At 32.9% G+C, this 17,002-nt stretch overlaps 1 protein-coding gene across 2 annotated transcripts; it reads left to right on the top strand.

Annotated features, from left to right (window-relative positions):
• The first annotated feature begins 1,165 nt into the window (after positions 1-1,165).
• On the top strand, positions 1,166-9,261 carry LOC137632546 (uncharacterized). Of its 2 annotated transcripts, none has more exons than XM_068364518.1 (5): positions 1,166-1,298; positions 3,802-3,907; positions 4,052-4,342; positions 8,188-8,976; positions 9,237-9,261. In XM_068364518.1, the coding sequence occupies exons 2-5, from the start codon at positions 3,848-3,850 to the stop codon at positions 9,249-9,251; spliced, it is 1,155 nt and encodes a 384-aa protein (XP_068220619.1). In that variant the 5' UTR covers positions 1,166-1,298; positions 3,802-3,847; the 3' UTR covers positions 9,252-9,261. The 2 variants fall into 2 exon arrangements, with proteins under 2 accessions (XP_068220619.1, XP_068220620.1); XM_068364519.1 differs by having other exon boundaries at positions 1,198-1,324.
• Positions 9,262-17,002: the final 7,741 nt, after the last annotated feature.

The raw sequence follows: 17,002 nt of genomic DNA, 5'->3' as shown, positions 1-17,002 counted from the left end.
CCCATGACAGTGGAAGACCATGGTACAGAGGTTTATGGTATTACCCAAGACTAGAGAACAATGGTTTTCATTTTGGAGTGTCCTTTTCCTAGAGGAGCTGCTTGCCATAACTAAAGAGTCTCTTCTACCCTTACCTAGAAGAAAGTAGCCACTGAAGAAGTGTCGTGTGGTAATCTCAGTGTTGCCAGGTGTACGAGGACAGGAAAATGTATATATAAATAATAGGCCCGACTATTTGGAGTACGTGTAGGCAAGGGGAAAATGTGCCGTAACCAGAGAGAAGGATCCAATGTAGTTCTCTAGTCTTGGGTAGTGCTATAGCCTCTGTACCATGGTCTTTCACTGTCTTGGTGTAGAGTTCTCTTGCGTGAGGGTACACTCAGGCACGCTTTGCTATTTAATTTCTCTTCTTCTTTTTCTTTTTCTTTTCCTTTTTTTACATGAAAGATTAGTTTTAATTTGTTTACTGTTCTTAAAATATTTTCTTTTAATTGTTCATTAATTTTCTTGAAGTTTGTTTATTTCTCTGTTTCTTTTTCTCACTAGACTATTTTTCCCTGTTGGAGCCCTTGGCCTTATAGCATTCTGCTTTTCTAACTAAGGTTGTAGCTTGGCTAATAATAATAATAATAATAATAATAATAATAATAATAATAATAATAATAATATAGTAACTACGAGTGAATCATTCTCGTCACATGAAGCAAAACGATGATGTCACTGTTTAGCACCACGTTTGGAAGACTCATGATCCAGAATAAATGAACTAATAAAGCTTAAAACATCTGTGGTCAGTTTCAGCCTTCTCTCTAAATATTACTTAACTAACGGAATTCATGAAACAAATGTTTATTTACTCAAAAACAAAAGGAACTCCAAATGGGGAAAACACTGAGACTCCTCGGCGTGGATAGAGGGTAACGTCCTGACGTTCGTGGAATTGCATGCAAAGTTGCAACGTCCGCTGAGGTTATCAATATATATTAAGCACCTGCCTTTATATCAGGCAAATATCCGATCAAATTGACAATCTAAATGAAATAAACGTAAACTGAGTGCATATTCGTCAACCTACAAAAGATATCTTTAAGAAAAAATACAAAGAAAAATCACAAGGGTTGATTTCAATACTGTTGGCAACTCGATGCTTGGAGGCGAACTTCTTTAGCCTCACCCGACTTATCGGACTCGGCAGTTGAGTAGGTTATCTCGGGACTCGGGAGTCGGGAGTCGGGACTTCACTGAAGTAGTTCAGCGCGTAGAAGCGAGACAGACTGAGAGTGGTCCTCTGTACTTAGGTTAGTACCAGCTTGTGTGAGTCCTGGTTAGTACATTAGAGTGAATACTTTTCATATTTCTGTTTTGGATTTTTATTTGTATTGAGCAAATTTCAACACATACTTTTGTATGAAGTACTTTCAATATAAACTATCTGCGTAAAATTTGCCTGATTCATCTCCATGATTAGGTAGATGGTGGTATACTTTCGATTCAATCCCAATTATTATCATTATTATTAGTCAAGTTACAAAAAAAAGCAAGGCTTAGAGCTCCAACAGGGAAAGTAGCCCAGTGAGAAAAGGAATAAAGAAAAAGCAAATAATCTACACACATAAGTATTGAATCAAAAAAGTACAAAATAGAAATGTAATTCAACTGAACACGATAAGGTGTTGATCTTCATTATCCATATATATATATATATATATATATATACTGTATATATATATAAAAGGTGTCCTAAGATAATGTATACACACTTTGGATTGTTACAACTTGTTCAATTTATTAATATTAACGTAGAAACAGATTCTTTTTTTCTAACATTCTCAAATTGCCCCTTGTATCCCTACTTTTTCACTGTGCATTGTTTCTCTTCTGTGAATCTGTTTTCCACGTTAATAACAATAAATTGAACAAGTTGTAACAATCCAAAGAGTGTATACATTATTTTGGGACACCCTTATATATATATATATATATATATGTAATGTATATATATATATATATATATATCATATATATATGTATATATATATATATACATATATATATATATATATATTAGCTCTACGACTTCATTAGCTCTACGACTTCAGTTACCCTACCCATAGGACAAACACATTCTAGACTTTGCCATTATTGGATTCGATGTCCCATTTTCTTAAGTCTTATATCCCAAAACTGCCACCGTGCATTTGTTATCTTTTGTACCGAATCCAATTTACTTTTTGCATTAACAAATAAAATATATTGGGGGTGAAAATCCAATGTCCCTACGCTATTTGATGTCTTTCACAATATTAAGTGACGAAAAACACTACTAATTTCTCTGTACTCTACAGGGGGAAGGATCCAATGAACATAAATCTTAAGTTTTAAGTCTCAGGGGCATTTTCTCTGGTGTATAATTTAAGTTTACATCAACCAATGGTAAATCTTGAAGTAAGTTGAATGTAGACAATTACAAATATATTTACATACATTATATATATATATATATATATGTATATATATATATATATACATATATATATATATATATATGTATGTATATATATATATATATGTATGTGTATATATATATATATATATACATACATACATACATATATATATATATATATATTACATATATATATATATATATATATACATATATATATATATAGAGGTACAGTCGTATCTCGGGTTAGGAATAACTTTTATAAGCGCATAAAAATTTGAATTGCACAGATATCCATCACGCAGTACGCATTCACTACTTCCGCAGTGATGATGTCATTTTCATGTAATTTTACGAGGAGGCAGTATCCTTTTTTCTATGCTATTTTAAGGAAAAGTGTCCAGAACGTGATTCATTTAGTGATATTGAACTACTGATTTTACCAGTAGTCTTCATGGAGGGAGATACTCTATTCAAACAGTAACCCCTCTTCCTCCAGACTCAAAAATATGCTTCGAGTTCATTTGTCAGCATTTCTATTTTTCATTGTGAATTATTAATATTTAGTAATCTCTGGTGTTAGGAGATATAACTTCTACTGTAATTATTATTACAGAAACCCTTATAAATGAGTGTATATGTGTATTTATGGATGTGTGGAACACATCGAGTGAATTTCCTCTATTTCTTATGAGAAATATTGTTTTAGCCTACCAACATTTTAGGTTGTGAACTCGGTCCTGAAATATTAATATAGCTAAATATTTATTAATATAAATGTGTGCATGTATGTATGTATATATACACACACACACACACACACACACACACATATATATATATATATATATATGTATACACACACATATATATATACAGTATATATATATATACATATATATATAATATATATATATATATATATATACATATATATATATATGTATACACACACATATATACATACATATATATATATATATATATATTATAGTATAGTATACCCAATCTTAGAGTACCTACAGGAAACTGGAAAGCATTAAAATCTAGGCAGTAGATCCACAAGTAAGAATTTATCTGTCATTTACCAAAGCATGTAGACTTAAACCAATCGGATATAAAAGATATACATTGATTTTGGCTCTACTGTACAAATTGCCGTCGAATTCGAAGCAGAATCAACCCGTCTTCATCATGATAGCCGATATCCAATTTTGCAACACGTGGATTTTTAAAATATCGTCACCAATACAGGTTTTATAAACTTAGTAATCTCATATCAAAGGTTGTAATCTTGTCATTTTATCAAATTCCACTAATCTGATTATCTATCATGTTGTTATATTATCTTCCAGATATAAAGAGCCAAGTTCAAAGTCTTCTTCAAAGAAATTCCTCAATATGTCGCCATCAAAACATGCATGCAACTGTCCTCAAACATCTCAAGGGACGCTTCCTTCTGTAAGTAACTGTTTTTTAAAAACGACCTTACACATTCCCAAGTTTTATATATTGTTATTAAGTAGTAGCAAATTGAGATAAGAACATCCTCAGAAAATAAAACAAATATACAATAGTTTTAATTTACTTTTTGCTGTTCAACAGATCATTTATTTTGAAGCTTTGAAAGGGAACAGTGAAAAAGTACTTGAATGGCTAAAGGATGGGGGCGATATCAATGCAGCTGAAATGAATTTCAAAACTTTAGTTCACATTGCCTGTGAAAAGAACTACATTCACCTACTAAAGGAACTGCTAAAGTTCCCAGAAGTCCATATTAATCATGGAAACACACTGTCATCAAAGAACCGGGGAAAAGGAATGACTCCTCTTTCTTTGGCTATGGACTATAATCATGTAGAATGTGTAAAAGCTCTACTTTCTTCTCCATCAAAGGTAGGTCTTTCATTAATTAATTCATATAATTGTCTCTATTGTAGATTCTTATAATGATATATCGTATAAGCTGTCATAAATTCTGCATTAGGATGTATAAAAACATCATTTATAGTTTATAAATTTAAGATCTTATAAATCATTACAAAACTTAAAAACCATTTATACACTCTAAAAAAAAATTTAAATTAAATATTACTTTTACTGTAGAAAAATCCTTATGTACACAAAAAAATTAAAATTGAATTAAATTAAATAAAACTAAAATTCAGCACTTTCCAGTGTAAATATGCAAACTTAATTAATGATTAACTCTGCACTACTGAAGTACAGTAAGTACATGACGACGATGAAGAGGTAAATCTACTGCAAAACAAAGATCAGCGTTAATGCTCGTCTAAAAACATCATTTCAGCATGCGCTTGGTCAAGTCATCCAAAATTGCAGTAATTTCTAAATCCCTGATATGAGTACTTACCATTGTCCTCTTTTTTTTTTGTAGATGAGGAACATAGTGATTGGCAATTGCTGCCGCTGCCTTTTCTTTTGAAAAAGGATGTTCTTATATACTTATACTTCCATGGCTTCATTGACTGCATTTCTGAACTGCAACGCACGAATCATCAGAGGGTCCCAAAGATTATCACCATTGTTTGAAGTTCTTTTGTCATTTAAGCTAGAGCTGAGAGGTGTTCTAGTGTTAAGTCAACTTCACCTTCTTCCCCAGGCTCCTCTTGCTCTTCTTTGTCCTCAATTGCTGACATCATCTCCTCCGTCAAATCCTCATCAGTTAAAAGATCTGAGTTGGCCTCAATCAGGATTGTCATTTACATTGTCAGTTGTCATATTTGTGAAGCTATCTCCTCCGCGCAATTTTGCATGTCTCACTGCCTTATCTATTGCAGGGGAGATGGATTTCATCAGAAAAGAATCCTTTACGGTGGCTGACTGCTTTTGGCCACATTTCATCTCATTTATGGCCTTTCGGATATTCTGGTGGACACGTTGTACAGATATGCCCACGTCAGTAATCCTTAAGTGAGAAGTTATCATTGACATTCATAGATTTTTTTAATAAATATCCTTGAAAGCATGAATAATGCCTTGAACCATGGGCTAAATTAGTGATGTCATGTTCATCGATAAGAATTCTACCCCTATATAACAGGTCGATCATGTGGCCTGAAGCATTATCCAATAGGAAAAACACTTTAAAATCAAGTTCGTTTTCTGGCAAGATAAAGCTTTACTTCGGGGATGAAATACTGGTAGAACCAATTCAATGTCAGTTCTTTCGATATCCATGCCTTTTGGTTCTGCATCCAATAAAACAGACAGCAAGGATTTTTTTTAAGGACTTTGGGTTCTAGGACTTATAAGTAGGCAATGGCTTTATCATAAATCTTGAAGCATTTCCACACATTGTGAGTGTGAAGTGATAATTGTATGCCTTGAATTCAAGAGCTCTGACCTCTTCCTTCATAATGAAAGTCAGCGATGGTATAGCATTCTAAAAGAGGCCAGACTCATCCATGCTGAAAACTTGCTTACACAAATATTCCCCTTCATTAATGACGATCTATTACATTTCATTTACGTACTCATCAGCTGCCCGTTTTTCATCAGAGACAACTTCTCAATGAAGGGACGCACTTTTAAGGTTGAACCTCAATTGAAATCTATCAACCCAGCCCTTGCTTCCGCTCAAGAAGCCGGAACTACTTAGATGCATTGCCTTAGGGCCAAATTTGAGGTTTTATCTGAAACACACCATGTTCATCCCACAAGACCTGTATGCTTTGCCATATTGCAATACTAGATTATTGTTTACTTTCAATGGTCTCAGAGATGAACTCAGGACACAATTCTGGTTTATAAAAAGTTGTTTTCAAGTAAAATGAATCTTTTCAATTTTTATCCAAAATATCCCTGAAATAAAAGACGAGTTTGAGACTGTCATACATACAGGGTGATCGAAAAAAGGGCACTTTTTCTTTTACATATCCTCCCCCCTAAACGTAAGCATGAAACTCTGCAATGATATGTCTCACAGCTTGAGACATTTCATTAGAAAACTAGAAATTTTCCTTTAGATAGATGCTGTTGCACCTTTGCCAGTCAATGCATATTCCAGCGATGGCTAACAACATGACAAACTGACTGAATGCTGCAGTTACCTTGAGAGTAATCCTGCAGTGGGGGGACCCAATCAGTTGTCAGGATACTGATCAGCGTGATTGGTCATGTCTCCTCTATTGGCCGATAGCATACCTTGTTAGGAGTTGGGGGTCACAGGTCAACGAACTTGCTGAAAGTGAGGGTTTTGTCATTTCGCAGTCATTGTTATCCGATTTGCCCTACATAAAAATGCATCAAATGGCGGTGGCGAAGGTATGCGCTCTACCGAGTGCCTGTTCTAGTTATTCTATGATAGATTGAATAAAATTTTATCTAATAGATTGCTTCATCATAAAATAAAAAATTATGAATTCTGTGAAAAATTTAATACAATTTAATCGAACAGATAGTTTTATCATACAATAGAAATTAAACTCATCACGTAATTTGCAGCAATCAATGTTCTTTCGGTGACCAAGCAATAATTTGTAGAGGAAATACCTAGTATTCCATCGCCTGAGCTAAGTCTGCTATCCACAATTTACAACGGAGATTTGAAATATGCAAGTATTTTGAAGTAAAAACATTCAGCTTCGCAACAAATTCCTTTGTATATACCTGTTTTTGTAACTTGTTCAAAGTATAATAATAATAATAATAATAATAATAATAATAATAATAATAATAATAATAATAATAATAATAATAATAATAATAATACGAAAAACAAAAAACATTATTAATGCTGTAGATTACAGTCTAGATAGTCATGCATTGGTCCTCCATAGTCATGCCTTGGGTGGGAAGGATTGAACATGTTGAATTTTGGATAGGACGCCATTCAAAAGGATATATACAACTAGGGAAAGCCTAGAGTTGTAATTTGAAGTTAAGAAAAAATTTTAACAGCAAAATAGGAAGTACGAACGTAAAAGGCTAGAAAATGGGCAAGTATAGGTAGAAGGGACACTGCATAGACCAATGTCCACTGTGCACAGTAGGGACGTACTGACGATACTACCTCCTTACGAAGTAGGTATAAAAGGGATTTTTTACATTAATCACAAGTGAGAATGCTCGGGCCCAAGAATATTACCTATGCCATCCATGAGCGACCTTTAAACATCTATGATAAACTCAAATTTCGGTTCAAAACCATATCTTATAGAACAAAAAAATCGCACGACTTTTTCTTGTGTAAAAACTAAAAATCGTGGGAAAAAATGAAATGATACTTAGTGAAGGTGTGCCTTAATTTTCCTTTAAAAGTTGCATTTACATTTAAAGATACAATCTCCTTTCCTTACTCAAAACGTTAGTGAACAATATTTGTTTAATCTATTTTCATTATCTTTTTGATTCGTCCAAGCTATTATTTTGTTTGTAGCCAGTTTGAGTGGTCAACAATAATGTATTTTGTTTGTGTCAAAGATAATTTTGTTGGTTATTTCATACATTTATTTTAATTCGTAATATTAACTTATAGATCTAGAGATTTTCTGGGCTGCCCAAAGGCAAGAGCCCGGGTCTTACACAAGGTAAGGCAATCTATACAGTCAGAGAGACAATCTAGAGATAAATTGACCCTGCTGCATTTAAACATACTTTTTATATTCTGCTATTCGGTATATTTCTTGAAAAGAAAATTCTAACTAACAACTCTGCAAATTATTCCCCTATCTACTACGATTAAAGATTAACATATTTATCTTATAATTTTTTTTCAGTGCAAAATTGACTTGGTCAAGATAACCGCTTCAACAGGTCAAGCTATCAGGAATGCCCTGAATCGCAATAATTGGAAGATGATTGAGATTCTACTTAATGCAGGTTTAACATTAATAAAGGCTGACTCAACTGCCATTTTTCAAGCTGCTGCCAAAGCCCTTGAAGAGGATATTGTTAAGATAATTATAGATCGGGAATTTCCACTCTATACTGAGAGCATCGATAACTTGGTGTTCGTTAAATTGTATGTTCATGATTTGTGGAATACTGTAGGAGCGGAGAAAGTATTCAAGCAATGCTTTTTGAATAACAATTACTGGTGCTTTAGAGTGTTGCAAATAGCGATGGATACGAATGACTTTAACATGGTGGAAAATACACTGAAACTTTTGATTCCCAATGTCAAAATCAACATCAATATTGCAAAATCAATCCTTGAAAAGGACCTGGCTGGGGTTGAAAAATTATCGAATCAGGAAAATCTCGAAGATGGGATAATATTTGGGGCTATCTTCATAATAGCCATTAGTGGAGCCACAGATGACATAGCAGAGAAGCTTTTTAGTCTAAAGGAAAGTTATCCAAAGGACTTCCTCAAATATGTTCTACAGATGGCATCTCTCTTTAATCGGACTGAGCTCTTACCCCTGCTACTGAAAGAGGACTCATTCAGTTATTCCACTTTGTCTCACGCTTTGCACATCTCTAATGCCATTAAAGGTCTTGGCTCGAACCTTATTGAACGTGCCTTGAAAAGAAAAACCATGGAATTAATCCCGCTTCCAAATGTACGTAAAAAGTTATACTAATTTTTTCCCCCCATTTTTTTTTTGTTTTTGTACTTTAATCTTTTTAGGCATATAGCTCGTAACAAAACACTGATATAAGTTATATGTAACTAAAGAAATTATTCTATGATTGTACATATCCATTTTTGCTTCTGATAATTTCATAATGGATGCGGATATTTCAAATGGCGCAATATTCCAGTTTTATTAGACTCCATTGGCAAATATACTCTATAATCAATCATATTTATCTTTTTCAGGATGATACCGAATGAGAGGAACGATTGGTGGAACTTGCCACATACTGAAGAAATGATGGAAGAGATATTGACCTACTAAATTGAAATTATGATAAACAATTCAATTTATACTCAAAACCCCTAGTTTCTATTAAAACAGATGACTTATAACATTAAACACAAAATAACTTGTCAACATAGATAATTCATATTTAGAAATACTATATTGCACATTCTTATAAAAAGTAATTGGTACAAAATTTCTTTAAAAAATCTCAACTATTTATTAGATAAGACAGAAAACGCCAAAAAGGACAAACTATGAACATTTCAACTAGTGTTTGGAGATATTGATATATGCATAGGTAGTTATTAATTCGAATCGAACAAGGCTAGCAATATCATTAGTCTATAAAATTTGTAAATTGGATGCAGTGTGGAAGAACATCACCTCATACTAATCGCTACGCTTGACATAAATCTAGTCAACTCATTTCGGTAAAACTCTTGCAACAAGGTGTAAATACCACAGTAAAAAGGATATTACAATAAAATTGAGTTTTCACGTTGCTCGAAGATAAAGAATTCAGGACAACGCAAGACCAATTTAAAGCAATTATTAAAAAAAAATGTTGACTTACAAAAACCCTTTATAGTATGTAATACCAGAGGACTCATTATACATTTGCATCTATAGACTTTATTTTCGTCGAGTTTACTTTTTAGTGTTTGTCTCTTTTCAGTCATGATCTTTTATGAATATATACTGCACACACAAATACACAGATTAAACGATAATGATAAGTACCAGGTAAGGTAAGTCGGAAACCAGTTCATCCGAGTGATATGACTAATGTATTACATAATACTTCTCTCTCTCTCTCTCTCTCTCTCTCTCTCTCTCTCTCTCTCTCTCTCTCTCTCTCTCTCTCTCTCTCTCTCTCTCTCTCATACATTTGCGGAATTATTTATTTGTGAATTATTTTTCTTTCCATACTTCACATCCAACCTGATAAAATAGCAATATTATGATAATAATATTAAACAATAATTAACTGTACAGTTAGTCGACGAACTAGCCAACCCTCGAACATGGACGAGGGAGGGGTGAGGTCTGGAAGTGAAGTTGTCACTTTTACTTTTTTTCAAACCAACTGACAATTGATTATAATTTTAGCGAAAATCATATATCTTGTCTATTACTAATGGAGTCCTACCACTGAACGGGACTAGCTTTGAATTTTATTAGAATACGAACTTTGATAAATAAAGAAGTTTAATATTACTGGTGATTTATACTATCCCTATATTAATTTCGGTATACATTCTAAATTTCTACTTCTCTCCCACCCTGGTGTGTACTAGTATTCTTGCAGACAAACGTTCCTAAACATTAACTAAAAGACAAAGGGTGATGTGTAGAATATAACACTATTAGGAAGAAATTCGCGGAGATTGAGTGTTATAAATAGAAACCTATTATTTTTTTAAAGTCAAAATTACCATTATAGCTCCTCACGCTGAAATGCAATTAATTCATTACTTTACTCTATTCATGAAAAGCTATTCATTCTAGTTCAGAGATGTGGCTGAATTAATATCATTCAGTAATAAAAAAAAAAAAAAAAAAAAACAGTTTAACATGTTTCAAAATGAAAAATGTTTAATTCACTAAACAGCCCTAATGAGCCTCACACACTCTGAAGAGGTTGAAAAGACAGACATGAAATCAATATTATGCTGTTATTGTAATCATTAAAGAATTTCTGAAGTATCGGAGTATCAGATGGTATCGGCATCGATTGACTTCTCTGGTATCAGTAACAGTCTATTGGGAAAAATTTGGGCATTGGTATCGACCTAAGGAAAAAAATTGGGTATCGGTATCAGCCAAGGAAAAACAATTGGTATTGGAATAGAAAAAAAATCCACGGTATTGGTATCGAACAAGGGAGAAATATCATATCGTTATCGAAAAAAGGTATCGGTATCTATTAAAAGGTATCGGTATAGGTGAGAAAAAAGAGAGAGAGAGAGAGAGAGAGAGAGAGAGAGGAGAGAGAGAGAGAGAGAGAGAGAGAGAGAGAGAGAGAGAGAGAGAGAGAGAGAGAGATAGTATTGGCCCGGAGAAAAAAAGTGGGATTCGATATCGGCCACTAAAGTGGTATCGGCGCACCTCTCTCTCTCTCTCTCTCTCTCTCTCTCTCTCTCTCTCTCTCTCTCTCTCTCTCTCTCTCTCTCTCTCTCTCCCTCTCTCTCTCTGTATGTATATGCATGTATATATATACATATATATATATATATATATATATATATATATATATATATATATATATATATATATATATATTTATATATATATACACATGTATACACACACACACATACGTATATAATATATATATATATATATATATATATATGGTACCGTGTTTGGGAACCAAAAATATATTATATAATATATTACAGCTGGCAAGCTACACAACCTCTCGACTTCCAAACTCACCTGTTTGTTTTTACATTAAATCTGTTACACTTGAAAATATTAATACCTAAGCTCTGAGACAGTTATATAACTCCCAGACAGCAATATATAAAAACACTGAATATCCAAAGGTCTTTTAAGTACACTCAAAACAACACTGGGTAATTATTATTAAGAACTATTCAAACAACTTCTAACTTCGATTTTTAATTGGGATACGAGAGAGTACTGAGGAAACACTGGTTATTGTAATAATACACTCTTTACGAAAAATTAATATATTCAATAAAAATTACATTTTGAAAGAATTTACATAAAAAAAAATAAATCACTCGAAATATTGAGTTTGAACAAAACTTAGACTAAGGCAAAAGAAATTAATATTTATGAAAATTATACAATCACTTGTTTCACTTGAAATAAAATTTTACAAAAGTAATTAGTCTTGACACTTAATGAAAATAGTTAACCTAATAACGATTCAATTATACATCACGTTTGTACATAAATTTCCCTGGGCCAGTTATAAAGAATTACACCATACCAACAATCACCACAACACAATAAATATAAAATCACCTATAACGTCTTCCATAACGTTTTGACTCGCTACACACGATATACTGTATGTTGTAATTGAACTTAAAACCTTTAGAGAGGACACACTATAGACACTAGAGAGAGAGAGGGATGTACTTAGGCTCATTCACAGGCCAGGCTTGGTCTCTTCTACTGCTACACATCCCAGGGGCACATATACATGACTTAGTTACATCTAGAATATCCCTAAATAGATTATTCTCGTGGCTTGGGGGCCAGCTCCTAGCGATGGCAAAGTTATAAACTAAGTAAAAATTCAGGGGGACAAACCTTAGTTTCAGGCAACTCTCTCGGCTGCTCCACCCACCTACCATTCTCAGAAATAAAAAAAAAAAAAAGATAAAATCTAACATTGGGGTTTTTGAGAACCTTCAAAAAAACATGGCAAATATAAGAATTGTGTATTTTCTCTCAAACATGATGCAATAATTGAACTTAATTCCTTTAGAGAGGACACACTATAGACACTAGAGAGAGAGAGGGATGTACTTAGGCTCATTCACAGGCCAGGCTTGGTCTCTTCTACTGCTACACATCCCAGGGGCACATATACATGACTTAGTTACATCTAGAATATCCCTAAATAGATTATTCTCGTGGCTTGGGGGCCAGCTCCTAGCGATGGCAAAGTTATAAACTAAATAAAAATTCAGGGGGACAAACTTTAGTTTCAGGCAACTCTCTCGGCTGCTCCACCCACCTACCATTCTCAGAAATAAAAAAAAAAAGATAAAATCTAACATTGGGGTTTTTGAGAACCTTCAAAAAAACATGGCAAATATAAGAATTGTGTATTTTCTCTCAAACATGATGCAATAACTCATAAAAATATAAAAAATTACATAAGCCCTCGTTCATACCTTGTAGGGTCATATAACACTCTTAAGCAGATTACGTAAGACTTTGTAACAAAATACGTGAAATAAAAAGCTAATTCTTAAAAATAACACAAATTTATATAAACTGACTTGAATGAAGAATACAATGAATTTAACGACGAAAGTCTTACGTAATTTACATACATAACTTATATGTACATGAGAGGAACTCACCTTACTGGCTGGCTATTCACCTTTTAAAACACATGAAATACATAAATAAAATACATGAATAAGTTATTTACTCTACACTAAACCAGCTTTGTAAGAATATATATATATATATATATATATATATATATATATATATATATATATATATATATATCTATATATATATATATATATATATATATATATATATATATAATATATATATATATATATATATATATATATATATATATATATATATATATATATCAGTAAACAAATATATAAATCATATATATATATCATTATATATCATATACATATATATATATATATATATATATCACAAATAAAGTATGATATATTTACATTTTGGTACAACATAATTTTGCATTAAAAACTTTTTATTGTTATTTCACAATATTTGATTCACATAAATAATCATCATCTGAATTTATTTTTATAACAAATATTATTTCATAGTATGTGATTTACATAAATGATAATCCTTTTGATTTACTTTTAAGGCAATTTACGGCTATCTGTGCAAATAATTTGATTTCATTTATATCCAACGGAAAACATTTGTTTATTGAATTAAATGCTCTGTTTGTGTATGTGTATCAATCTATCTATAAAGTGTAGATTGGGATTTTGGGGGGTTGCTTCTGCCTCTCAAAGCATCTAAAAAAATACAATTGGCCTGGCATTGTAAGTCAAGCTATAAATTCTTGGGTTATTTATGTATTGATTCCCAGAATACTTTACTCCAGAAGGGCATTATTTATGTATAGATTCCAAGAACATTTTACTCCAGAAGTGCGTCATTTATGTATTAATTCCAAGATCCTTTTATTACAGAACTGCACTATTTATGTATTAATTCCAAAAATATTTTACTCCAGGAGTAAGGTATTTAGAAAAGGCAGGTTTGCATTTCTAAGTCTTATTGATGCATCCTGTCAACCCCAATTTATTGCTGTCATAACTAGATGTACAGGTTGTAGTTTTGCCACCCTAAACTTCTTCAGTCTTGTATTTATGAACAGGGCCCACAAAGTAAAGCACTGGGGCCTAAGACAGCAATCAACATCCAGATGCAACTTGGAGAAAACACGATAGTTGCAGCATGAAGTATAATTCTAGAGGATGGACAGCAAGATGGAAGCAGCTTCATTATGCGTGTTGGAACCTAAAATTAGCAAGTATTTAATATGAAACAAATAACAAGTGAAGCCGACCTAACATAAACGTAATAACTGCTTGAAATTATTCATTATTGCTGAGGACATTACATTCACCAAGGGAAAATTGGTAATACTTGCTGGAAGAATTTTTGCAGCAAGCAAATCACAATAGAAGTTTTTAACGGAACGACGGGGAGGTAGAGGATGAGACGAATGTCAAGACAACTTGGTAGCAATAGAATGGTTGACCTGATAGATTACCATTTGGTAGGTCCGCTAGAATGTCATAAAAAGTTGACGACCATGGAGTTGGAGGAAATTAAAATTGATCAACAAAAATAGATGCTTGAAAACTTCCGGTAAGTCTTTCACATGGTCCAGAACGTCAAAGAAGGTACTGCAAATCGCCAACCCAGGATAGAACAAAGCAATGAAGTTACCTGTTCAATACCTGAAGATATACCTATCCATCAGATGTGTGAACCTACTCAGCCGCCGGCCCCCTCCCAAAAAAAGAGGCATTAGTTGCCAATAAAAATGTATTAAAAAAGTGCCCACTACAAACAATCCCCAGCTAACTTTATATTATCCATCTATTAATAGTACTCTGTCCTCTGAATCCCCTCCAATTCTTCCAGGATCTAAAGGTGATCCCTATGACCCTTACAACAGTGCTGCAGGTCCTTGCACAAAACATCTTTATAATACCTACGCTACCATTCATTCAACTTCACTCTATGACCAAAACACTGTCATAATCATGGATCATTTCCGGAACGAAAAAAGCAGTCAATTACCCAAGTAATTTTCTCCTTACAGATTAAAAAATCAATCATTATATACATTTTTCATTTTACCATCGCTTCCTAATGAATAAGCTTTTCGCTTTAGAAATTATTTCATTATAGAGAAAACATTACTCCACTATTTAAAGTATAACGTACTCTACTTATTACTAACTACAGTAATATTGTAGGTAATTGAACGTGTGTACTGAGCATGCATTATTTCCATAGGTTATATTGTATACAGTAAAACACATAGTTCCAATTACTGCGAATATGGATGCGCTACTGTTACTGTACTAATATTTGGGACTTTGATTTCTGATGAACTCGACATTAAATTTTCCCTCCTTAGCGTGTTTGGTGAATATAATTAACTTTTGTATTGAAAGATCACGAAAGTCTAAATTTCCTTGCAATTTTGCGATTCTGTTATTGAATGGTGACACTAAAAACTGGTCATTCCTGGCTACTTGAATCTTTCATATATTTATCGAATAAAGGTAACTCCTCAATGGGCTATTTTCTCTGTTAAAGTCCTAGGACTTGTAGCATCCAAATAGGATTGAAGCTTAGCTAGTAATAATATTAAATTGTCATTCATGCCGTAGATAAACTATGCAGGAAGTTATTGTAGCACAATGCAAGTCTAGACTCTCTTGACCTAGGAAATGTGTGTTGTTGAAATAGTCCAGAGGATATTGCTAAATAATACATTACTAGCAGTATGAAATGTTCCCCTCCTTTAGATTAATGATATGATTCACTTAATATTGGCATGCCAAGTTCTATGAGTCTTGGTATTTTCCTCTTTTATAGACTGAATGTTTACAAGAAATTAACGTTAAAAATTGAAGATATTCAGATGTGAAATGGAAAATCACAAACCACTAGCTCTTCTGTCATAGATTCTTTTTGCAATGGACTACAGAAAAGAATATAGTGATGTACTGAAAAGAGGTGTAAATATTTTAAATTAAAAAAAAAAAAAAACGATATTTTGGAAGGTTTATAGTTTAACTCTATTGCCTAATATATCTCCCTAAATATTTTTTCCATCTACCAAATTCATATATTCAAACCTTTCTCTTCTTTAATATGTACATTCATTACATACTACGAAGACAAATGCCCAAATTATTTAGGAAACAGAGGGGACCCTGATGGTCGATTGCCTGGCACTATAAAAATTCTTCCAATTGATGTAGTGAAAAGAACAATGACTACTTTAAAATTGAAAAAAAAAAAAAAGAAAAAAAAAACTGGTTACACAATGGGGGGTTTAGTTTAGATGCATTCCAAATCATTTATCTTCAGAATAAACGTTTTTTCCAACTACCAATGTCCCATATTTAACGTTTATCTTGTTTAATATAGTGTACATTCATTACATGATGAGGTGATGGCCCTGATTAATTTTGGATGCATATATATATAATGAGGAGACTTGCCTGGCAAAAGTTCAAGCTGCCATCGGCCACACTCCTGAGGCAGCTACAGAAGAAAATTGGAAGACAAATAATGTGCCTTCATATTGTTAAAATCTGCACTATTCGTCTGATTTGACATCCCCCTCCCCCAACCTCTGACTAATATCTGCTTCCTGAACTGTAAAAGGAGCTTAACATTTTCCATTCTGCAACCAAAAATGCCATTGAAGCATTAGCACTCTAATTACAAGACCAAGACGCTTTACAAT

Source organism: Palaemon carinicauda, chromosome 41 (assembly GCF_036898095.1).
Source record: "Palaemon carinicauda isolate YSFRI2023 chromosome 41, ASM3689809v2, whole genome shotgun sequence".
Classification (NCBI taxonomy): Eukaryota; Metazoa; Arthropoda; class Malacostraca; order Decapoda; family Palaemonidae; genus Palaemon; species Palaemon carinicauda.
This window is presented reverse-complemented; position numbering and strand designations above follow the sequence as displayed.

What these genes read in the sequence shown, in the direction of transcription:
- LOC137632546 (XM_068364518.1), top strand. Translation starts at nt 3,848, where the DNA reads ATGTCGCCATCAAAACATGCATGCAACTGTCCTCAAACATCTCAAGGG. An exon ending in CTCAAGGGACGCTTCCTTCT is followed by an intron (nt 3,908 to 4,051) that starts GTAAGTAACTGT and finishes GCTGTTCAACAG; the next exon opens with ATCATTTATTTTGAAGCTTT. An exon ending in TACTTTCTTCTCCATCAAAG is followed by an intron (nt 4,343 to 8,187) that starts GTAGGTCTTTCA and finishes ATTTTTTTTCAG; the next exon opens with TGCAAAATTGACTTGGTCAA.